This window comes from Natator depressus, chromosome 2 (genome assembly GCF_965152275.1).
Source record: "Natator depressus isolate rNatDep1 chromosome 2, rNatDep2.hap1, whole genome shotgun sequence".
In the NCBI taxonomy this organism is placed as follows: domain Eukaryota; kingdom Metazoa; phylum Chordata; order Testudines; family Cheloniidae; genus Natator; species Natator depressus.
The window spans coordinates 58,796,732-58,822,272 of NC_134235.1; the positions used below are offsets into that span (position 1 = coordinate 58,796,732).

The 25,541-nt window shown below is 42.0% G+C and overlaps 1 protein-coding gene across 2 annotated transcripts in view; it reads right to left on the minus strand.

The window, feature by feature from the left end:
- PREX2 (phosphatidylinositol-3,4,5-trisphosphate dependent Rac exchange factor 2) overlaps positions 1-25,541 on the minus strand; it is a 289,511-nt gene that overhangs the window by 13,859 nt on the left and 250,111 nt on the right. For both annotated transcript variants that reach the window (XM_074944267.1, XM_074944268.1), the window contains one exon: positions 5,393-5,495. In XM_074944267.1, coding sequence (XP_074800368.1) covers positions 5,393-5,495 — 103 coding nt within the window. The remainder of the gene's footprint in view (positions 1-5,392; positions 5,496-25,541) is intronic.

The window sequence follows — 25,541 nt, forward strand, 5'->3', positions numbered from 1 at the left end:
TATTACACATTCCAGGCATTTGGGAAGTTATTCTTCATTAATATTGTTGAGGTCCCTGTTAAGGTTTTGTGTTAGAATTCAATCTTGACGACTTTAGAGTACATATTGCTTTTGGGGATGTGGTTGGAGATGAAAATAAAAGCTTTATGGAGTGTTTGAGTGTGTTATCAACAGAGCTGTATATACAGGCAATACGAATGTGGAAAGGAATGCACAAATCTTTCTCCTTAACTTTTTTCCATGCTTTTAAGGTTTTGGGTGGGTGCGTTGTGTCCTGATGCAACCTTAACTGCCATTAAACATAGTTTTTTGTTTGTTAATTTCCCAGTTTTTAATACAGCTCTGTGTATTTCAGTGAATAGTGCCCCAAAAGTCATGGAGAAAGGGAACTGTACCTGCCTGGGAATCAGAGGAATAAACCATGCCGCTGAAGCCACTCAACTATGATGATCCTTCTGAAGGGTATGAAAGGCTATGATGTATCTCAGTAAATTCTTCATGTCTAAAATATTTCGTCCCCATTTAAAAGTTACTGAAAGTAAGTACACCAAGAGCAACCCTCCATATTTAGCAGTGACAACATAATTGTCAGCTAGAGGGAAACTTTGTGAAAGAATCTGTGTCACCTTTCACTTTCTGAAACATTATATAGCCTCTAATGGACTACTGGAAATTGGATACAGCCATGAGGGGCTGCAGCAGCAGGGTGCATACCTGGATTCTAGCATCAAGTCTGTCTTTTGCACTCCGCCTTCCTCTGGATGCCCCCCACCCTCCCTGCAAGTATGAAGCTTGCCAACACCAAGAATTAAACCCATGCAGAGCTAAAAGCACAAGTCCTTACAGCTTGTGCTAGAGAGACAGGCTCTCAAGCAAAAAGCTGTCACAGACTCCTCTCCTCTGTGTATTGGACACATGCAATGTTGGAGTATTAACACAGCGTGTGAGGGTGATAGAATTTGCATTAGCAAAAACCCATTTAGACACCTGTTTTTTTGAGAGTGCTAATTCTGTCAGGAGTAAGCCCAAGTGTTAGAATCTATTATTTGCATTCACAGATTTTCATGCTTGAAGAGTGTAAAAGCAGGTGATTGTTCAGTAATTTATACATTTAAAATTATTGTAGACTGGATTAAATAATGAAAAGCAGAAGTCACTTAATTTGAATGCATTGGTGGATTCCAGCTCATCCCTGTAATACTAACTGTAATAAACAGGGCTCTGATCCTCAATTCTTACAGTACAAGCATTTGTGGACTTGAAATTATAAATAACAGGGCAAATACACTGAAAACTATGTTCCAGGGGTACAGCCCAGACAAGTAATTATGACATTCTTGTTACATATGATTCTAACCACATTCAATTTAATAGGGAAAAAATCCACTTCTGAGGTTGCCCTATTTAAGCAGGTTTCCTCCATTATCCACTTTGGGTGCCCTCGGATGTGTTAGGGTTTGTCTACATGGTGCCAGCAAACTCACTAGAGGGGTGTGATTTGTAAAGCACTCTAACATGCTGCAGTCTGTGTAGATCCTCTTGGTGTGCTCTAAAAGGTACCTAGTTCACATTCAGGGTCTAATCTAACAGTTTGTCCACATGGTGGGTAATGCACGTTACAGGAACGTGATTTCTAAAGCTCATGAATGTGTTGCATATTAATTGGACCACGTAGACCCTGCTAGTGTGTATTACAAGTTCCCCTACTGCGTTTTAATATAGTGCGGGTTCCATTATTAAATTATGGTGTGTGCATGTAATATCTAGTTAAAACAATTAAAATAAAATGGAAATAGCAACCAGATTACATTAAGTAAACTCAAATAACATATATAGCTTTGGGATGAAATTCAGCCCTGTGCAGAATGACTGCACAAGGTCTTTCATACTACTCAAACTCCACTTGCTCTGAATCCTTAATATAGAGTTCAGAGAGCCTTCCACACTCTGCACGGTGATAAATTTCACCCTTAGTCTGTGTTTGTATTTTCTCAGTTTGAATTGAATAATAAGATTCTCTGAAGATACATTAAATGGCACAGGGTATATTGTACCCACTATGTAATTAAAACATTTATGAATATCTGACTAGATACTTGTATAGTGCGTGTATTTAAAACAATTATTCTTGTTCCCCCCCGCCCCTCCAAATCTATAGTCTTGCTAAATCTACTCATTATTTCCTCCAAAAAAAGTATTCATTTCCTTCCATCCCTATTATTAAAAAGCTTTTTAAGGCCTTGGTCATCTCTCGTTACACTATTGTAGCCAATCTTTCTCTGAGTAGATTACCTTTTACCTTGTCTTCCTCCAGCCTATTCGAAAAACAGCGGTACAGCCATGCCGGAGGAGTTGCCCGCATGGGGCACTGGCTCCTGTGAGTGGTGGCCTGACATGCTGCTGCTTTCACCGTTGTGGTTCCCAGGAGAGCCCTCCGCGGATACCAATTCATATCCACGGATATCTGCATTCATGGATATAAATTTTGTATCCACATAGGGCTCTAACCATCATGATCATCTAATCTGACCTCCTGCACATTGTAGGCCACAGAACATCACTCACTCACTCCTGTGATGGACCCTAACCTGTGGCCGAGTTATTGAAGTCCTCAAATCATGGTTTAAATACTCCAAGTTTCCCATCTTTTCATGTGCTGTATATTTATTCCTGCTTATTGTATTTTCCACTCCATGCATCTGATGAAGCGGGTTTTAGCCCACGAAAGCTTATGCCCAAATAAATGTATTAGTCTCTAAGGTGCCACAAGGACTCCTCATTGTTTTTAGAGAATTAACCATTTCTACTAGTTTAAACCTGCAAGTGATCCATGCTCCATGCTGCAGAGCAGGGGGTCTCAACCTTTTTCTTTCTCAGGGCCCCCCCACATGCTATAAAAACTCGACGGCACAGCTGTGCCACAACAACTGTTTTTCTGCATATAAAAGCCAGGGCTGGCGTTAGGGGGTAGCAAACAGGACAATTGCCTGGGGTTCCATGCCACAGGGGGGCACCGCAAAGCTAAGTTGCTCAGTCTTCAGCTTCAGCCCCAGGTGGTGGGGCTCAGTGCCCATGTTGCAGTCCTGTCCAGCAGGGCTTTGGCTTTCTGCCCTGCTTCTAGCGAGTCTAATGCTGGCCCCCTGAAACCTGCTTGTGGCCCCCCGGTTGAGAACCACGGCTGCAGAGGAAGGCAAAACTCCCACAGAGTCTCTGACAATCATAGAATCATGGAAGAGACCTCAGGAGGCCATCAAGTCCAACCCCCTGCTCTAAGCAGGACCAACCGCAACTAAATCATCCCAGCCAGGGCTTTGTCAAGCCTGACCTTAAAAACCTCAAAGGAAGGAGATTCCACCACCTCCCTAGGTAACCCATTCCAGTGCTTCACCACCCTCCTAGTGAAATAGTGTTTCCTAATATCCAACCTAGACCTTCCCCACTGCAACTTGACACTATTGCTCCTTGTTCTGTCCTCTGGTACCACTGAGAACAGCCGAGCTCCATCCTCTTTGGAACCCCTCTTCAGGTAGTTGAAGGCAGCTATCAAATCCCCCTTCACTCTTCTCTTCTGCAAACTAAATAAGAACAGTTCCCTCAGCCTCTCCTCATAAGTTATGTGCCCCAGCCTCCTAATCATTTTCATTGCCCTCTGCTGGACTCTCTCCCATTTGTCCATATCCTTTCTGTAGTGGGGGGCCCAAAACTGGATGCAATACTCCACACATATGGCCTCACCAGTGCCGAATAGAGGGGAATAATCACTTCCCTCGATCTGCTGGCAATGCTCCGAATAATGCAGCCCAATATACTGTTAGCCTTCTTGGCAAGAAGGGCACCCTGCTGACTCATATCCAGCTTCTCATCCACTGTAATCCCCAGGTCCTTTTCTGCAGAACTGCTGCTTAGCCAATCTGCCAATTGCCAGTCTGACCCATGGGAAAATTCCTTCCAGACCTCAAATATATCCATCAGTTTGATCCTGAGCATGTGGGCAAGACTCACCAAGTAAAGAATTTTCTGCAGTAACCCAGAGCCCTCCCCATTTAGTGTTCTGTCTCTGGCCATTGGGGATTTTTGCTACTGGCAGTCACAGATAGGCCACATGTCATTGTAGGCAGCCCATCATACCATCCCCTCCAAAAACTTATCAAGCTCAGTCATGAGGCCAGTTAGGTGTTTTGCCCCACTGCTCCCCTGGGAAGGCTGTTCCAGAACTTCACTCCTTTGATAGTTAGAAATCTTTGCCTAATTTTGACCCTAGACTTGTTGATGGCCAGTTTATATCCATTTGTTCTTGGGTCCACATTGGTGCTTAACTTAAATAACTCCTCTCCCTCCCTGGTTCTTATCCCCCTGATGTGTTTATAGACCGCAATCATATTTCCCCTCAGCCTTCTTTTGGTTAGGCTAAATAAGCCAAGATCTTTGAGTAACCTCTAATAAGGTAAATTTTCCATTCTTTGGATCATTCTAGTAGCCCTTCTCTGCATCTGTTCCAGTTTGAATTCATATTTCTTAAACATGGGAGACCAGAACTGCACACAGTATTCCAGATGAAGTCTCACCAGTGCCTTGTATAATTTTACTAACACTTTCCTGTCTCTACTGGAAATACCTCACCAGATGCACCCTAGGACTGCTTTATCCTTTTTCACGGCCACATCACATTGACAGCTCATAGTCATCCTGTGATCAACCAATGCACCCAAGTCTTTCTCCTCCTGTGTCTCTTTCAACTGATAAGTCCCCAGCGTATAGCAACAATTCTATTGTTATTAGTCCCTAAATGCATGTGCACTATTAAATTTGCACTGTGCACTATTAAATTTTATCCCATTTCTATTACTCCAGTTTACAAGATCATCCAGATCTTGTATAATATTCCAGTCCTCCTCCATATTGACTATACCTCACAACTTCGTGTCATCCACAAATTTTATTAGCACACTTTGTGCCAAGGTCAGTACTAAAAATGTTAAATAAATTGGTCCAAAGACCGATCCCTGAGGAACTCCACTAGTAACCTCCGTCCAGCCTGACAGTTCACCTTTTAGTATGACCCATTGTAGTCTCCCCTTTAACCAAATCCCTATCCACCTTTCAATTCTATATTAATCCCCATCTTCTCCAATTTAACGAATAATTTCCCATATGAAATCCCACTGAAATCCAGGTAGATTAGATCTACTGCATTTCCTTTGTCTAAAAAAAAGTCAGACCATTCTCAAATTATCTTGTAACTAATTTAAGGAGACAGCCAGTTCTTGGATATTATAATTATCCAAGTCACTATCACTCTTGAGCAAAATGACTAATTAATTTATTTTTTTTGCTGAACACATGAAATTCCTGTGGAGAACTGTTAACATTCTAAAGTGTAAGTCTGGCTTACCTGTTTGCGCATCACATCTGTAGCTTGCATAATATAGCGAGGAGGTAGTCCGTGGCTCCGAGCAAGAATTATCGCCTGCTCCAGAGTGACACTCAGAGTGCAGCTGCAGTGAGAGACAGAATTAAGTCAGGTATCTGTTGTCATTACATCTCCTAAACAGTTACTGCTTTCTCAAAGGGTAGAGATCAGAATCCAAAAACATATATCTAAGTTATTATATGGACAGAAATGTTCCTTAAAAACCTGCAAAAAGCAACATAAATGTACAATGATACTGCTCCATACTATAGCGCAGGCAAGAAACACACTCATCCTGGAAGTTACTTAAGAACATTAGAAGGGTCCTACTGGGTCAGACCAAAGGTCCATCGAGCCCAGCATCCTGTCCTCCAACAGTGGACAGTGCCAGGTGCCCCAGAGGGAATGAACAGAACAGGCAATCACCAAGTGATCCATCCCCTGTCGCTCATTCCCAGCTTCTGGCAAACAGAAGCCAGGGACACCATTCCTGCTCATCCTGGCTAAGAGCCATTGATGGACCTATCCTCCATGAATTTATCTAGTTCTTTTTTGAACCATGTTATAGTCTTGGCTTTCACAACATCCTCTGGCAAGGAGTTCTACAGGTTGATTGTGCCTTGTGTGAAGAAATATTTCCTTTTATTTGTTTTAAAACTTGCTGCCTATTAATTTCATTTGGTGACTCCTAGTTCTTGTGTTATGAAAAGTAGTAAACAACACTTCCTTATCTACTTTCGCTACACCAGTCATGATTTTATAGACCTCAATCATATTCCCCTTAGCCGTCTCTTTTCCAAGCTGAGAAGTCCCAGTCTTATTAATCTCTCCTCATATGGAAGCCGTTCCATCCCCTAATCATTTTGTTGTCCTTTTCTGAACCTTTTCCAATTCCAATATATCTTTTCTGAGATGGGGCAACCACATCTGCACACAGTATTCAAGATGTGGACATACCATGGATTTATATAGAGGCAACATGATATTTTCTGTCCTATTATCTATCCCTTTCTTAATTATTTCCAGCATTCTGTTCGCTTTTTTGACTGCCACTGCACATTGAGTGGACGTTTTCAGAGAACTATCCACAATGACTCCAAGATCTCTTTCTTGAGTGGTAACAGCTAATTTAGACCCCATCGTTTTATATGTATAGTTGGGATTATGTTTTCCAATGTACATTACTTTGCATTTATCAACATTAAGTTTCATCTGCCGTTTTGTTGCCCAGTCATCCAGTTTTGAGAGATCCTTTTGTAGCTCTTCGCAGTCTGCCTGGGTCTTAACTATCTTTAGTAATTTTGTATCATCTGCAAATTTTGCCACCTCACTGTTTATCCCTTTTTCCAGATCATTTATGAATATGTTGAATAGGACTGGTGGGGGGACACCACTATTTACCTCTCTCCATTCTGAAAACTGACCATTTATACCTACCCTTTGTTTCCTATCTTTTAACCGGTTACCAATCAATGAGAGCACCCTTCCCTCTTATCTCATGGCAGCTTACTTTGGGTGAGAGCCTTTGGTGTCAAATGCTTTCTGAAAATCTAAGTACACTATATCCACTGGATCCCCTTGGTCCACAAATAATTCTAGTAGATTGGTGAGGCATGATTTCCCTTAACTAACCATGTTGACTCTTTTTCAACAAATTATGTTCATCTATATGTCTGTCAATATTGTTCTTTATTATAGTTTCAACCAGTTTGCCCAGTACTGAAGTCAGGCTTACAGGCCTGTACTTGCTGGAATCATCTCTGGAGCCCTTTTTAAAAATTGGCATCACATTAGCTATCCTCCAGTCATCTGGTACAGAAGCTCATTTAAATGATAGGTTACAGACTACAGTTATTAGTTCTGCAATTTCACATTTGAGTTCCTTCAGAACTCTGGGGTGAATACCATCTGGTCCTAGTGACTTATTGCTGTTTAATTTATCAATTTGTTCCAAAACCTCCTCTAATGATACCTCAATCTGGGACAGTTCCTCAGATCTGTCACCTAAAAAGAATGGCTCAGGTTTGGGAACTCCCTCACATCCTCAGCCATGAAGACCAATGCAAATAATTCATTTAATTTCTCTGCAATGGCCTTATTGTCCTTGAGTGCTCCTTTAGCACCGTGATCGTCCAGTGGCCCCATTGGGTGTTTAGCCGGCTTCCTGCTTCTGATGTACTTAAAAAAAAATTGCTATTACTTTTTTGAGTCTTTGGCTAGCTGTTCCTCAAATTCTTTTTTGGCCTTCCTAATTGGATTTTTACACTTCATTTGCAAGTGTATGTGCTTCTTTCTATTTTCCTCACTAGGATTTAACTTCCACTTCTTAAAGGATGCCTTTTTGCCTCTCTCTGCTTCTTTTACTTTCTTGTTTAGCCACGGTGGCACTTTTTTGTTTTTTAATTTGGGGTATACATTTAAGTTGAGCCTCTATTATGGAGTCTTTAAAAAGTTTCCACACAGCTTGAAGAGATTTCACTTTTGTCACTGTACCCTTTAATTTTGGTTTAATTAACCTCATTTTTGTGTAGTTCCCCTTTCTGAAATTAAATGCTACAGTGTTGGGCCTCTGTGGTATTTTTCCTGCCACAGGGATATGAAATTTAATTATACTGTGGTCACTATTACCAAGCGGTCCAGCTATATTCACCTCTTGGACCAGATCCTGTGCTCCACTTAGGACTAAATCAAGAATTGCCTCTCCTCTGGTGGGTTCCAGGACCAGCTGCTCCAAGAAGCAGTCATTTAAGGTATCAAGAAACTTTATCTCTGCATCCTGTCCTGAAGTAACATGTACCCAGTCAATATGGGGATAATTGAAATCCCCCATTATTATTATTGAGGTGTTTTTTTTATTATTTTAATGGCCTCTCTAATCTCCCTGAGCATTTCACAGTCACTATCACCATCCTGGTCAGGTGGTTGGTAATATATCCCCACCGCTTTATTCTTATTATTAGAGCACGGAATTTCTATCCATAGAGATTCTATGGTATAGTTTGATTCATTTACAATTTTTACTTCATTTGATTCTACGCTTTCTTTCACATATAGTGCCACTCCCCACCAGCACGACCTCTTCTGTCCTGATATATTTTGTACCCTGGTATTACTGTATCCCATTGATTATCCTCATTCCACCAGGTTTCTGTGATGCCTATTATATCAATATCGTCATTTAATAAGAGGCACTCTAGTTTACCCATTTTATTATTTAGACTTCTAGCACTGGTATATAAGCACTTTAAAAACTTGTCTCCTTTTAGCTGTCTTCCATTACACAATGGAATTGAATGGGACTCTTTTTTATTTGACTGTTTCTGATCAGACCCTGCCTGTATTTTATCATTTTCCATCCTCTCGTCCTCACTAGGACATAGAGATTCTCTATTAATAGATCCTCCCCTAAGGGATGTCCAAACCACGTGCTCCTCCGCACTTGTCAGCGTTCCCTCAGTCCTTAGTTTAAAAACTGCTCTACTATCTTTTTAATGTTAAGTGCCAGCAATCTGGTTCCATTTTGGTTTAGGTGGAGCCCATCCTTCCTGTATAGGCTCCCCCTTTCCCCCAAAGTTTCCCCAGTTCCTAGTAAATCTAAACCCCTCCTCCCTATAACATCATCTCATCCACATATTGAGACCCTGCAGTTCTGCCTGTCCAACTGGCCCTGCACGTAAAACTGGGAGCATCTCAGAGAATGCTACCATGGAGGCCTGGACTTCAGTCTCTTACCTAACAGCCTAAATCTGGCCTCCAGGGCCTCTCTCCTATCCTTCCCTATGTCACTGATACCTACATCACCGGCTCCTCTCCAGCACTACACATAAGTCTATCTAGATGTCTCGAGAAATCCGCAACCTTCGCACCTGTCTGGCAAGTCACCATGTGGTTCTCCCGGTCATCACAAACCCAGCTATCTATATTTTTAATGATCGAATCGCCCATTACTAATACCTGTCTCTTTCTAATAGCTGGAGTTCCCTCGCCTGGAGAGGTATCCTCAGTGCGAGAGGATACCGTATCATCATCTGGAAGGAGAGTCCCAACTATGGGATTGTTTCCCTCTGCTCCAGTTAGATGCTCTCCTTTCCAGGGACTTTCATCCTCCTCAACAGCACAGAGGCTGTCAGACCGGGGGTGGGACCGTTTAATGTGTCCTGGAAAGTCTCATCTATGTACCTCTTTGTCTCCCTCAGCTCCTCCAGTTCAACCACTCTGGTCTCCAAAGCCCATACACAGTGTCTGAGGGCAAGGAGCTCTTTGCACTGAATGCATACATACACCACCTGCCAAGCATGTCTACACTATAAACTTAAGTCAACCTAGGCTAGGTACAGTAATTACTGCGGTGGTTCATGTCCATACTGCCATTCTTCTGTCGGTGGTGTGCGTCCTCACCAGGAGTGCTTCCACTGACTTAAGAGGGGCAGTGTGGGGGCCTGAAAACCAGGGTTCTCAGCTCCATGGGTAGCTCCCCACCAGCTCCCCGCTTCCCACTGTGAATGGGGCAGCTGACCAGACACACACAGATCTCCCTGCCCAAAGACTGGCTGCCCCCTCGGGCTCTCCACTCCTCACCAGGAGCACAGCAACAAACCAGACGCTGGGCACATAGCTCCCAGCTGAGGGCAGCCAGGGTTCCAGCAGGGAGATCCACTTCTGGTGTCCAGTCAGCTGCACCATTCCCAGCAGGGAGCCAAGAAGCCCGGTGCAGTTGCCCTGTTCCTGGTGGGGAGCTGAAAAGCTCAGTGCAGCTGCCCCGTTCTCAGTGGGGAGCTGAGAAACCCGGTGTAGCTGCCTCATTCCCAGCTGGGAGTGGAGAACCCTGGGGGCGGGGGCAAAGTGGGCTCCCAGTGGGGAGATCTGTGCCCGGAATCCGGTCAGGTACCGTGCTCCTGGTGGGGAGCTGAGAACCAGGCGGCAGCTCAGATTGGAGTGGGGAGCCAGGAGCCTGGGTGGCAGCCTGGCTGGGAGCGGAGACCCCAGGGGGACAGCAGGGCTCCCCATGGGGAACCCTGGAGGCAGCCTGAGTCAGGAACACGGGTGGCAGCCCAGCTTGGAGCAGAGACCAGGCAGCAGGCTGTCTGGGGAGCCCGAAGCTGACTTTCTTGTCAATTTTATGGCTCCAGTGGAGCCGTGAAATTGACAAGAATGACAGCTAATAGCTGTAAGTAACGCAGTGTCTACTGGAACACTGTGTCACCCTAACTACACTGACATAAGCTCTACGCCTCTCATAGATGTGGAGTTATTAGTGTAGTAGGGCACTTAACATCAACAGGAGCAAGGCTGTAATTTATACACTGACTTAATAGACATTAGGTCTACGTAAGCTGCCTTATGTCAATCTAATGCTGTAGTGTAGACCAGGCTCCTCCTGTGTGCAAAATAACCCCTCTCCAAACATTAGACATATTTTTGGACACATTACAATGAGAGGGAACAATGAACAGTTTACAGCTTTGATAAATGTAATTGCAAAGGTTAACAATTCTTTTGGTCCATGTAATTTCTAAAAGTGCCTTGATGTTATTTAATATATGCAACTTCAGAGAGACATTTTCAAGTCATTAAGGAGAGGAGGACTTGGCCCTTAGCTAGCAACTGGAGACAATACTTTCCAAGTTTTTTTTTTATTATTTAAAATTAGCAGCCCTGGTGATATCAAACTTCACTATTAGCTGTATCTGTACCGTATGCCTAAACAAGACTGAGGGATACTACATAGTTTTCATGAATTAAATTTATCAGCCCTGATCCTCAGTTCTGTTCAGTGGAGTTACAATGGCATAAAACTAATGTCAAATGGGGAGATTGAGACTGAAAAGTGTGTGGCCCAGAGCAAGTCACTTCAGTGAGTCAGTGACTCCCAGCTTTGTGCTCATTCTTCCAGACCACACTGCCCAATACATTTTTGGGAAGATGTAGTAGTTAGAGGTGTCTTCAGTTTTGGGCCCCAATTCTGCTCTAGTTCAATCAAATGACAAAAACCCCAATGACTTGAGTGGGAGCAGGATCAAGTCCTTTGCTACCTTATTCATTTATGTCTCTTCATTTGATAAGCATGGGGAGTAAATTTCAGAGTGCAAAGTCCTGCCCTGAAACCATTCTGGCACCAGCACCCGACAAAAAACTAGGGACAATCAGCTTGGACACACCAGCTGACCTCATCTATTATGGTGAGAGAAGGATGAGTCGAAAGAATAGTAAATATGGCAGGCGACCAGCTTGGCTTAATGGTGAAATCCTAGCGGATCTTAAACATAAAAAAGAAACTTACAAGAAGTGGAAGGTTGGACATATGACCAGGGAAGAGTATAAAAATATTGCTCGGGCATGTAGGAATGAAATCAGGAGGGCCAAATCGCACCTGGAGCTGCAGCTAGCAAGAGATGTCAAGAGTAACAAGAAGGGTTTCTTCAGGTATGTTGGCAACAAGAAGAAAGCCAAGGAAAGTGTGGGCCCCTTACCGAATGAGGGAGGCAACCTAGTGACAGAGGATGTGGAAAAAGCTAATGTGCTCAATGCTTTTTTTGCCTCTGTCTTCACTAACAAGACAGCTCCCAGACTGCTGCGCTGGGCATCGCAACATGGGGAGTAGATGGCCAGCCCTCTGTGGAGAAAGAGGTGGTTAGGGACTATTTAGAAAAGCTGGACGTGCACAAGTCCATGGGGCCGGACGAGTTGCATCCGAGAGTGCTAAAGGAATTGGCGGATGTGATTGCAGAGCCATTGGCCATTATCTTTGAAAACTCGTGGCGAACGGGGGAAGTCCCGGATGACTGGAAAAAGGCTAATGTAGTGCCAATCTTTAAAAAAGGGAAGGAGGAGGGTCCTGGGAACTACAGGCCAGTCAGCCTCACCTCAGTCCCCGGAAAAATCATGGAGCAGGTCCTCAAGGAATCAATCCTGAAGCACTTAGACGAGAGTAAAGTGATCAGGAACAGTCAGCATGGATTCACCAAGGGAAGGTCATGCCTGACTAATCTAATCGCCTTCTATGATGAGATTACTGATTCTGTGGATGAAGGGAAAGCAGTGGATGTATTGTTTCTTGACTTTAGCAAAGCTTTTGACACGGTCTCCCACAGTATTCTTGTCAGCAAGTTAAGGAAGTATGGGCTGGATGAATGTACTATAAGGTGGGTAGAAAGTTGGCTAGATTGTCGGGCTCAACGGGTAGTGATCAATGCTCCATGTCTAGTTGGCAGCTGGTGTCAAGTGGAGTGCCCCAGGGGTCGGTCCTGGGGCCGGTTTTGTTCAATATCTTCATAAATGATCTGGAGGATGGTGTGGATTGCACTCTCAGCAAATTTGCAGATGATACTAAACTGGGAGGAGTGGTAGATACGCTGGAGGGCAGAGATAGGATACAGAGGGACCTAGACAAATTGGAGGATTGGGCCAAAAGAAACCTGATGAGGTTCAATAAGGATAAGTGCAGGGTCCTGCACTTAGGACGGAAGAACCCAATGCACAGCTACAGACTAGGGACCGAATGGCTAGGCAGCAGTTCTGCGGAAAAGGACCTAGGGGTTACAGTGGACGAGAAGCTGAATATGAGTCAGCAGTGTGCCCTTGTTGCCAAGAAGGCCAATGGCATTTTGGGATGTATAAGTAGGGGCATAGCGAGCAGATCGAGGGACGTGATCATTCCCCTCTATTCGACATTGGTGAGGCCTCATCTGGAGTACTGTGTCCAGTTTTGAGCCCCACACTACAAGAAGGATGTGGATAAATTGGAGAGAGTCCAGCGAAGGGCAACAAAAATGATTAGGGGTCTGGAACACATGACTTATGAGGAGAAGCTGAGGGAACTGGGATTGTTTAGTCTGCAGAAGAGAAGAATGAGGGGGGATTTGATAGCTGCTTTCAACTACCTGAGAGGTGGTTCCAGAGAGGATGGTTCTAGACTATTCTCAGTGGTAGAAGATGACAGGACAAGGAGTAATGGTCTCAAGTTGCAGTGGGGGAGGTTTAGGTTGGATATTAGGAAAAACTTTTTCACTAGGAGGGTGGTGAAACACTGGAATGCGTTACCTAGGGAGGTGGTAGAATCTCCTTCCTTAGAAGTTTTTAAGGTCAGGCTTGACAAAGCTTTGGCTGGGATGATTTGATTGGGGATTGGTCCTGCTTTGAGCAGGGGGTTGGACTAGATGACCTCCTGAGGTCCCTTCCAACCCTGATATTCTATGATTCTATGATTCTAAGGGTGGAAAGATGATTTCTCAGATAGCCAGGACAACAGCCACACAGGGCTTAGCAAATCAAAGTCAACTCCTTGAGCAAAGCCTATGTACTTCTTGGATGGTGTAACACATAGTGTTTGGCTGTACTACCTAACAGGTAGGTAGCTGCAATCTGCACCAAATGAGTTTCTCTGTAGTCTTTCAGTGTACCGCCAAACAAAGCACATTGCAGTAATCAAATCTTTGCATCCAGCAAAATGCATATATAAAATGCTTTCTCCTCCATAGACCTTTACAGTGTCTGTTCCCTAATATGTTAAAAAGCTAACAAAAGAATCCTCAGACACATAGTTAACATTTGTTTTCTATACACCTTTGGTCAAATACTGACCAGAAGACTTTGCATGGCTTGTATCATGCACACTTCCATGGACAATATATTTCAATCAAATAATCATCCTGCTAAGCAGAAGATCTGTAGGAGGAAAAATGTGTGCACTTAGCTGATGCACTCATCTAAAAAAAAGGTGATAAGTTTTAAATACCACTAAGTACATTTATGGACTGTAAAAGTTTCAAATTAATAAGCTCTAAAAGGAGATACTGAATTCAATCTTTTTCTTTATTAATGTTTTTTTGTGCACAATTTAGAAACTAAGTGATTTCCTTCAATAATTAAATCAGTTCAATTCCCTAGTTTTTTCTATACACTGACCTCAAAGTTAACATGAAGCAAGAATCCATTGATCTTTGATCTTATATGCTTTGGTTTAATACTGCATAACTATACTTTCTAAGCTCTGTTTCTGTTAGAGCCTGAAGAAGAGCCTGATTGTCACAATGAGTAGCAAATTACTCCACAAGCACTCCATTCAATGTAATGAGACTACTCGATGTGGCAGAATCAAATCCCAAGTCATTTGTCTTCACAGAGAAATTGTACAGCTCCAGTGCATACTCTCGAGTACAGTACTTCACATGTCTATTTATTAAATTATCTATTAAGTATCTGTTACGAGTAGAAGGAAAGATACCTGATGTATTCCACATGTGAGAAACATAATTCAGCCAGAAATTCCCGCATTAAGTTCACCTTGAAGAATTAGCTGTGGACAACGATTTGAGATGAAGCTATCCATCATCTGACAAATGCTGAAACAGCAATTCATCACAGAAATTCTGAGAAAACTGAATGCAAGGGTACAAGACATACCTCGCCTTTCAACAATTAAGTGGTCAAGCAGTTAAATCACCACAGTGAGAAAAGTTAGGACAAACAGAAAATAGCATCATGAAGAACAACAGATGAGACTGCTTAAGAGCTAGGTAACTACTGGCGTATAACCCTGAAGTACACAGAGCCAAACTGAAGAGTTGACTTGCTTTATATGTCTGCAGCAAAAAAGTAATAATAATTCTAAGAGGTGCATTTTCATAGCAGCACGGAGAATTAGCAGTGAAAGTCACTCTAAGGCGAATGGGAGTGGCGCTAACTATCAATATGCCTCTCTGAAAATGTAACTGTGCAACTAAGATTGAAAACTAATGCATACAAACATACTCTTTTGATATATTCATTGCTTCTTTTCAAAAGCACCACTAAGTCTTGTATTTGTTAAAATCTTTGGAACAATGTCATGACTTCATTTTAACACAGAATTTTATTAAAGTTAAAATTTACGATTGTGCATGATTTAGTTGTATTTGCTCCTGAGACACCAAAATGGCTTTGATAAATGGTTGCCATAAAAGTAGAAATGATTTATTCATGTTATTTCTCAAATAATTAATGCATTAGTTCCTTATCAACCAGATAATAATGACTAAGGCTACATTTTAATCCTGGGTATTTTTAGTAAAAATCATGGACAGGTCATGAGCAGTAAACAAAAATTCACAGCCTTGTGACCTGTCCATGATTTTTACTAAAACTACTCTTGACTAAAACTTCCGGGGAGCCCCCCAGGTAAGCGCTGCCCAGAGCCCGCCTCACCCCATCCTGTGCCCCAACCCTCTGCCCCCTCCCAAACCCAACCTCTGCTGCGCGAGACTGCCCCAGCAGTGACCGGTGCGAATGGCGCAGGGGCTGCTTGAGCTGCCCTTGAGCCAGGTCCACCACGCGCTGCAAAAGTCACGGAAAGTCACAGAATCCGTGACTTCCATTACAAACTCACAACCTTAATAATGACATAAAGTTACTAACTTATTACATATTACCAACAATAAAGCTGTAATTGCTTTACTTTGGTTGGATAACTAGATAGTTAAATAGACATATTCTATATTATAGACATTATAAATAAACCATTTAATAATGTTTCACTGAGATGATTAATTAATAAATCAGTATTTACACTTTGGTACTTTTTCACAATTATTTAAATTTAGTTTTCTGCCAGTCATGGCATATAATTTACATACCAATATTTGTTTTTATTTCAAATAATTGTTTCGTTTTCTGCTTGAATTACATTACAAAAAAATTGTTTTGTATAGTCAATTTTTTATAAGAAGCACCCTGGCTGCCATGAAATGCTGCATATTCCTAACTGTAAAATGTTGCAAGCAAAATCACCATGGCAGCCAAGTGCTGTGAAAAAAAAAAAAAAAAAAGAGGGGACGGAGAAAAACCACAAAAGACATCAAAGAAAGCTACCCACCGAGGATAGACAGAACTGACAAAGCTAGGTATCTCAGCAACAAAGTTGTCAAGCAAAATAAAATGAACCAAATGCAAAACTAAACAAATGCACCTTGCATGTTGTTCTGAATGACTACGAAAAGCAGTCAGTTCCAAGTGTGAGGGGTCTGCTCAGAGAACACTCTCCTTGTGGTCTTGAAAAGATTAATATTAGGAACTTACGGCAGGAGTATCCCTGAATATATATCATAAAGTGTTCAGTGGCAAATGCACTGTTGCCATATAGGATCAGAGTCCAGCAAGGTTGAAGGGTCCCCAAGACCATTCAAGGATTTCTAGGTTATCAGCCACACCCCTGGAATTTTACAGGGAACCAAAGCAGCTATGCAAACCATAAGAACCACCCACCTCAAGGGTTAATAAGCAAGATTTATTTAAGGTTGTAAAGCAACTCAGAACCAGATATAACCAATGTGCACAACTGGCCCTTCAGCAGAAAAGAAACTAGATAAATCAAAAGAAGAAAATGAAAGAAAAAAGCTATTTTTTGAGCTCACCCTAAACCCCACCCTAACATTCTGTCAATGGAAGCAAAAGTCCCAAATCCTCATACCTCAGAGTTTAAATGAACAAAAATCTGTTTTTTTTCCTTTCTTCAGGTCAGAGAAACAAAAGCCCCCAATTCCCTTTCCTCAGCATTTAAACAAGACAGACTAACAAATCCCCTGTGCAGGCAGCCTAATTCCGTCAACATAGTTGTTTGGCTTTCCAGGTATACCCATGCTCATAACTTCCTCTTTCTATAAGTTCCAGCTGGTTTCCTGCAAAGTTAAGGAAGTTCAATTACTCCTAGCCCCTGCCTATTACTCCTAGTCTCCCAGAAGAGTCCTAGACCAGAACCATGAGTCTTCTTGACAGTCCTGGGACCCAGGTGGGTGGTATGCCCAGTCATGATGTCATCTATATGTTGAACAACTTTGCAAACATCTTCTTGATCAAGACTCCTTTAACAGAAAAGGTTGCATTACCTTTTCAATCACCAATATTCCGCAGCTCTGGGATTCATTTGTTTTTCATTGAATGTCATGCTGCTTTGTTTCCCATTTGTTACATTTGTAACATGTCTTTTGTAACAAATGGGAAACAAGCTGCATGACATTCAATCAAAAACCGTATATATATTTTAATATTTCATCTTTTTCAGTAAGAGCACTATAAAAGGGGAGTTTGAGTGGGAGTTTCTAAAGGGAGTTTGGGGGAAAGACTAAGAGAGCCAGGCAGAGGAACAGACAGGCTAGTGAAGGGAGTGTGTGGTGGTCTGGTCGTGTTTTGGTGCTCGTTGGGGGTTTGTTCTGCTGAGGGTGGTGGTGTTTTGGTTTGGTTTGTGTTTTCCGGACTAACAGGACTTAGGTGAGAAGGCTATGACAAATACAGAGGCAACAGTGGTAGTGACCCAAGTAGCGGAAGACACAATGAAGATGACTGGATGTAGAAGCTGCGGCATGTACATGATCCTGGAGTGGGTACCTCAAAAGAGTTTCGTCTTTATGAATTGCAGCCTGATAGAGCTGATCGAAGAGAAGATCTGAGGATTGGAAATGCAGGTGGAAACGCTGGTTGAGTTTAGAAGGGGGTTCGAGCGGATGATGGAGCAAAGACATGAGGAGGCTGAAGGGAAAAGCTCAGACCTGCAGATGGAAGCAGGACCAAAGAACTCTGAGGGGATACTACTGGGTGAGAAAAGTGGACAGTGGAAGCATGTGACTAAGAGAATCAGGCAAAGGAAAAGACGGGCTAGTGAAGGAGAAATAGAGCTCAGGAACAAGTTTGTGGAGTTGGAAAATGAAGAAAGGGCACAGCAGGTGGTCACTGAAGGTGAGAGGGCAAGGAAGAAGAGAAGAGCAGATAGTCCTATAGGAAAAGGGCAAGAGTCAATGGAGATAACACCACCAAATATGAGCCCCAGGAGGATACAGGATGGGTTGCAGAGGATTGCAAGGGACAATAGGAATCGAGAGGACTTGCAAACAGAGGGAACAAGGGATAGACTGGACAATCACACCATGGCCAGGAAAAGGCAGATCTACATGATTGGGGATTCCTTATTGAGAAGGATAGACAGGCCTGTAACAAGAGCTGATCCAGAGAACAGAAGGGTGTGCTGTCCGCTGGGTGCTAAGATATGGGATGTGGACCTGAGGCTGAAGAGGATCCTAACGGGAGTGGGAAAGAATCCATTGATTATCCTTCATGTGGGAACAAATGATACAGCTAGATTCTCACTGGAACGTATCAAGGGAGACTATGCCAGGCTGGGGAAGACTCTTAAGGAAATCGAGGCTCAGGTGATCTTCAGTGGAATTCTGCCTGTTCCTAGAGAAGGGCAACAAAGGTGTGACAAGATTATGATGCTCAACAGATGGCTTAGGCAGTGGTGCTATAAGGAGGGCTTTGGATGTATGGCCACTGGGAAGCATCCATGGACAGAGGATTGTTCTCTTGGGATGGACTTCACCTGAGTAAGGAGGGAAATAGACTTCTAGGGTGGAGGATGGCACAACTGATCAACTAGGAATTTGGGGGAGATGGTTGGGAGATGTCCAGGTAATCTCCACGCTGGATTTTCTCTTTGATAGGGAAGAAAACAAAGGAAGAAAGGATACAGCCATGGCTAGGAGAATGGACATAAGGAGGAAGGGTAGTGTACATACCAATCTAATAGGTAATATTGGCGGTAGAATGTCTATGCCTAATCGGGTAAAGAATGTGAGTGAAGCCAAACAGCAAAAATTAAGATGTTTGTACACCAATGCGAGAAGCCGAGGTAATAAAATGGAGGAACTAGAGCTACTGGTGCAGGAAGTGAAACGAGATATTACAGGGATAACAGAAACATGGTGGGATAATAGTCATGACTGGAGTACAGGTATTGAAGGGTATGTGCTGTTTAGCAAAGACAGAAATAAAGGCAAAGGTGGTGGAGTAGCATTGTATATCAACGATGAAGTAGACTGTAAAGAAATAAGAAGTGATGGAATGGATAAGACAGAGTTTGTCTGGGCAAAAATCACATTGGGGAAGAAAGCTACTAGAGCCTCCCCTGGGATAGTGCTTGGGGTGTGCTATAGACTGCCGGGATCCAATCTGGATATGTTTTTAAAGAAGTAAATACTAATGGGAATTGTGTGATCATGGGAGATTTTAACTTCCCAGATATAGACTGGAGGGCAAGTACTAGTAATAATAATAGGGCTCAGATTTTCCTGGATACCATAGCTGATGGATTCCTTCACCAAGTAGTTGCTGAACCGACAAGAGAGGATGCCATTTTTTATTTGGTTTTGGTGAGTAGCGAGGACCTCATAGAAGAAATGGTTGTAGGGGACAACCTTGATTCGAGCAATCATGAGCTAATTCAGTTCAAACTAAATGGAAGGAAAAACGAAAATAGATCTGTTACTAGGGTTTTTGATTTCAAAAGGGCTAACTTAAAAAAATTAAGAAAATTAGTTAGGGAAGTGGATTGGACTGAAAAACTTGTGGATCTAAAGGCGGAGGAGGCCTGGAATTACTTCAAGTCAAAGTTGCAGAAACTATCAGAAGCCTGAATCCCAAGAAAGGTGATGAAATTCATAGGCAGGAGTTGTAGACCAAGCTGGATGAGCAAGCATCTCAGAGAGGTGATTAAGAAAAAGCGGAAAGCATACAGGGAGTGGAAGATGGGAGGGATTAGCAAGGAAAGCTACGTTACTGAGGTCAGAACATGTAGGGATAAACTAAGAAAGGCCAAAAGCCATGTAAAGTTGGACCTTGCAAAGGGAATTAAAACCAGCAGTAAAAGGTTCTATAGCCATATAAATAAGAAAAAACAAAGAAAGAAGAAGTGGGACCGCTTAACACTGAGGATGGAGTGGAGGTTAAGGATAATCTAGGCATGGCCCAATATCTAAACAAATACTTTGCCTCAGTCTTTAATGAGGAGCTTTAGGGATAATGGTAGGAAGACAAATGGGAATGAGGATATGGAGGTAGATATTACAACATCTGAGGTAGAAGCCAAACTTGAACAGCTTAATGGAACTACATCAGGGTGTCCGGATAATCTTTATCCAAGAATATTAAAGGAACTAGCACATGAAATTGCAAGCCCATTAGCAAGAATTTTTAATGAATCTGTAAACCCAGGGGTTGTACCGTATGACTGGAGAATTGTTAACATAGTTCCTATTTTTAAGAAAGGAAGAAAAAGTGATCCGGGTAACTACAGGCCTGTTAGTTTGACATCTGTAGTATGCAAGGTCTTGGAAAAAAATTTGAAGGAGAAAGTAGTTAAGGACATTGAGGTCGATGGTAATTGGGACAAAATACAACATGACTTTACAAAAGGTAGATCATGTCAAACCAACCTGATCTCCTTCTTTGAGAAGGTAACAGATTTTTTAGACAAAGGAAACGCAGTGGATCTAATTTACCTCGATTTAAGTAAGGCATTTGATATGGTTCCACATGGAGAATTATTAGCTAAATTGGAAAAGATGGGGATCAATATGAAAATTGAAAGGTGGATAAGGAACTGGTTAAAGGGGAGACTACAGCGGGTCACACTGAAAGGTGAACTGTCAGGCTGGAAGGAGGTTACAAATGGAGTTCCTCAGGGATCAGTTTTGGGACCAATCTTATTTAATCTTTTTATTACTGACCTTGGCACAAAAAGTGGGAATGTGCTAATAAAGTCTGCGGATGACACAAAGCTGGGAGGTATTGCCAATACAGAGAAGGACTGGGATATCGTACAGGAAGATCTGGATGACCTTGTAAACTGGAGTAATAGTAATAGGATGAAATTTAATAGTGAAAAGTGCAAGGTCATGCATTTAGGGATTAATAACAAGAATTTCTGTTATAAACTGGGGACGCATCACTTGGAAGTAACGGAGGAGGAGAAGGACCTCAGAGTATTGGTTGATCACAGGATGATTATGAGCTGCCAATGCGATATGGCCGTAAAAAAGCTAATGCAGTCTTGGAATACATCAGGCGAGGTATTTCCAGTAGAGATAAGGAGGTGTTAGTACCATTATACAAGCCACTGGTGAAACCTCATCTGGAATATTGTGTGCAGTTCTGGTCTCCCATGTTTAAGAAGGATGAATTCAAACTGGAACAGGTATAGAGAAGGGCTACTAGGATGATCCGAGGAATGGAAAACCTGTCTTATGAAAGGAGACTCAAAGAGCTTGGCTTGTTTAGCCTAACCAAAAGAAGACTGAGGGGAGATATGATTGCTCTCTATAAATATATCAGAGGGATAAATACCACAGAGAGAGAAGAATTATTTAAGCTCAGTACCAATATGGACACAAGAACAAATGGATATAAACTGGCCATCAGGAAGTTTAGACTTGAATTTAGATGAAGGTTTCTAACCATCAGAGGAGTGAAGTTCTGGAACAGCCTTCCAAGGGAAGCAGTGGGGGCAAAAGACATATCTGGCTTCAAGACTAAGCTTGATAAGTTTATGGAGGGGATAATATGATGGGATAGCCTACTTTTGGCAATTAATTGATCTTCAACTATTAGCGGTAGATATGCCCAATGCCCTGTGATGGGATGTTAGACAGGGTGGGATCTGAGTTACTAAAGAGAATTCTTTCCTGGGTGTCTGGCTAGTGAGTCTTGCCCACATGCTTAGGGTTTAGCTGATCGCCATATTTGGGGTCATGAAGGAATTTTCTTCCAGGGCAGATTGGCAGAGGCCCTGGGGGTTTTTCACCTTCCTCTGCAGCCTGGGGCATGGGTCACTTGCTGGAGGATTCTCTGCACCTTGAAGTCTTTAAAGCACGATTTGAGGACTTCAATAGTTCAGACATAAGTTAGGGGTTTCTTACAGGAGTGGGTGGGTGAGATTCCATGGCCTGCATTGTGCAGGAGGTCAGACTAGACGATCGTAATGGTCCCTTCTGACCTTATATTCTATAATTCTGTGAAAAGCTATGTTGCCTATATTTTGTTATAATGATGAAATATTAAAATATCTCAGAAATGGACTGTTCAATGACAGCTTATTTAATGTAATTTGTCACCACATAGGAAAAATTAATTGGTGTTTGTGTACAGTACCATCTGAGCTGCCACTCAGCATGTTGTATAGAAACGTTACCTGGGTTAAAGGAATCTAAATAATAAAATCCATTCCCAGTTTTCAATTAGGGTTCTGGCTAGCTTATGCTGAGAGCTTCATCATTAGTCTAACATCTCCTGAATAGGGATGATGAGATGAAACAAATTGGTGTAATATTTGGCACATCACTTACTGCTGTTGGGGATGTCAAAGTGAATTAAATCTTGGTCACACAAATAAAGTATTTGAACAGGATGTACATTTGCTTAGTCTAATTAACTAAAACTCTAAAGCTGCTGCTCAGTGTTAAATGCTATGTCATTATTCTTTTAATAAATTTTGCATAGATACAATATGCTAACCATAGATACATTTGACTGCTTTTTAAAATATTGATATTTTAAGCATTTACTTGTTCTCATAAGACTAAAATTAACTCTTATCCAGCAACTAATTATGCCAATATACTTATTAAATATGGCAGTTAAAATGTTAGCATAAAGTTTTCTTATTTCTGATCTAAAGTTTTTAAGATAGTTCTTTATAATACCTAGTGATTGTACATTAATTTGTATTTATTTCTAATAATTATCTAAACAAGCATACAGTAGACTACAATCAACCTAAAATGAGAACATTACTTATTAGGGGTATTAAAATAGAGTGGTGACACTCCTGCCTGTGGTTCTTGTTCCACTGTTATGTGAAGACATTGCCAGACCTTTTGCTAGTTTCTAAGCCACGCCCTGAAGGGAATGGTCCATGAACACAGTCCTAGAGCTTAGACATATTTAAATACGCTATTCAGGATGATGTAAGCATATGTAAGCATCATGATTTTTAGTCCATGTAGAATAAAGTTTAAACGTGCTGGCTGCAATCTTGGTTTAGAAAAACCAGTTTTATTTAGAAGGTAATAATGCCTTTCATCTCATTTGTTCATGTGCTGAAACTTTACTGACCATGATTTTTTTTTCTTTTGAGGAGAGGATTGCACTGTGGTTAGTACAGTTATTAGAAATGAAATAACCAGGTAAGATACCAAACTAACCCCCCATTAACAAAAGAAAAAAATGTAGTTAAATGAAATATGGGGAAAAAAAGTTGGCCATCCTGTTTGACACTAGTATTAGGAAAAATTAAGTCATTATTTTAAAGGAATCCTATGAAGAGGTTTTTGAAGAACATATTATTTCACTCTCCCATTGTGTCTGGTGAGAATATAGCTGTAGCAGGGAAAAGGGGGTAGAAAGCAGTGGACATGCTTTGGTTTTAAAAAAAAAATGCATTAAAATTCCAAAGCAGAAGATAACCTTTAAAAAGAGTTAAAATATTATAATTGGCCTAGTGGAGAATTCTGAGACTCATGTTTGGTCCTTTATGGACTTTGTGGTCAAGTTCAAGCCTCAAGTGTTGTTATCATCTTTTAAGCAAAGTCAGGTGCTGATCCATTCATGTTTAGCACAACATTAGTATTAACTTTTTCAAGATACGTCCAATAATCTTGGTGTCTGAAGGTCTCTAATTTCACTATGAAAACACAGTAGCTATCAGTGCTTCTTTCTGGAAGCTATTGTGTTTGTTGGTAATGCTACTGCATCACGGAATAATCAAAAGCTGCCTTGCCAGGTATTTTCAACCTTCAGCTACCAGACGAGTTCTTGCTTGCTGAAACAGGAGACAGTAAATTTATAGAGACAGGAGACCAATCCTGGAGGACGTGTTTTGTAACCCAAGCTACTACTTCCATTCAGGAAGGCCTCAAATCTGATGCCTTTTGGTGTTTTTACTAGTGTATGTAGGTTTTCTTTGAACTGTTTCTTGGAGGGTGGAAGACTGGCTTCATCTTTCAAGAGAACAACTGCTAATTAGACTAGTCTCTGGCAAGGAAGACAACTCAGTTTCTGAAATAGATGAGAAACACAAGATCCTGAAGGAGCTTTCTTACAGAGGAACAAGTTATTTGCTCATAAGAAATTGTTGTTATGAGCATTTCGTCTAAGAAAGGAAACATCTTCCTTTCTAAAGCATGAAACAATTATCACCATGAACTTGATAAATACCCTTGGAGCAAACAAAATCCAGAAGGGAAGGTCCTTGAGTTAAGTTTCAATTGAGGACTGCAAAACAGAGACACATTTCATGATAGAGTTGAATAGGTGTGTATATTTAGTCATATTTCAGTTCTAAATAGGACTAATGCCCTGATTTGTAGCCTTTAAGGTTTCTACCTTGGGACTTCAGTCCTGCATATGTAGATTTATTAGGTTTTTAGTATAAACCTCTTGGAGTTTGCTAGCTCCTGAAACAATGAACTGAGCCTCCAGGGGTCCAACCCTCTGGACTACAGCAATGGCTCCAGAGCCTCTGAACACCATTTCCCAGCCTGCTTAGGGTCCAGAGCAGGGATAGAATAGTCAGGAAACTCCTACAAAAGTCAATAGGGAGTTTCTGATTAAGTGATTTATATAGACAATGTGCTGGGCCAACATGGAGCCAGGGCTGGTCAGTCTCTTAGTTGGAGGGGACAAGCGGCCTTAGAGACAGACAAAGGGATTCATTTTAGTTTAGCTTTTGGACTGTTTGAGTTTGGAGCTGAGATGGGGCAGCACAGCTTGGGGTCAGGGAGTCTCTATTCAATTCCCACTCTTCCACAAAGGGAGAGTTTGAGCTATTGTGGGATTTAGAACATGATCACGAAGTGCCAGTCCTGTGGAGACCAGCAATCAGGAGGGCAGAGAAGCAACCTGGTGCCAGCTACCTACAGCCAGCCAAGATCTCCACAGGGCTCCAGACCAGGGAGTCAGGAGAGGACCCTGCCCCACTCAGGGCTGAAGATACTGTAAGGGAACCCCTTTCTTTTTGTTTAAGCTGACCAATGTTCACAGCACTCCAGCACTCATTGCAGGACTTATCTTCAGCCTCTTATCTGCCTGGAACGGTGCTAGAGCGGGAGCTGAGAGTCTGTGTACAGTGGTGAATGCAGGGAGGTGGAGGATTTGTTATATTATTGGTATCATAGTTTTTTTTGTTTGCTTTTTCACCTTAGAGACTAACAAATTTATTTGAGCATAAGCTTTCGTGAGCTACAGCTCACTTCATCGGATGCATTCACTGGAAAATACAGTGGGGAGATTTATATACACAGAGAACATGAAACAATGGGTGTTACCATATACA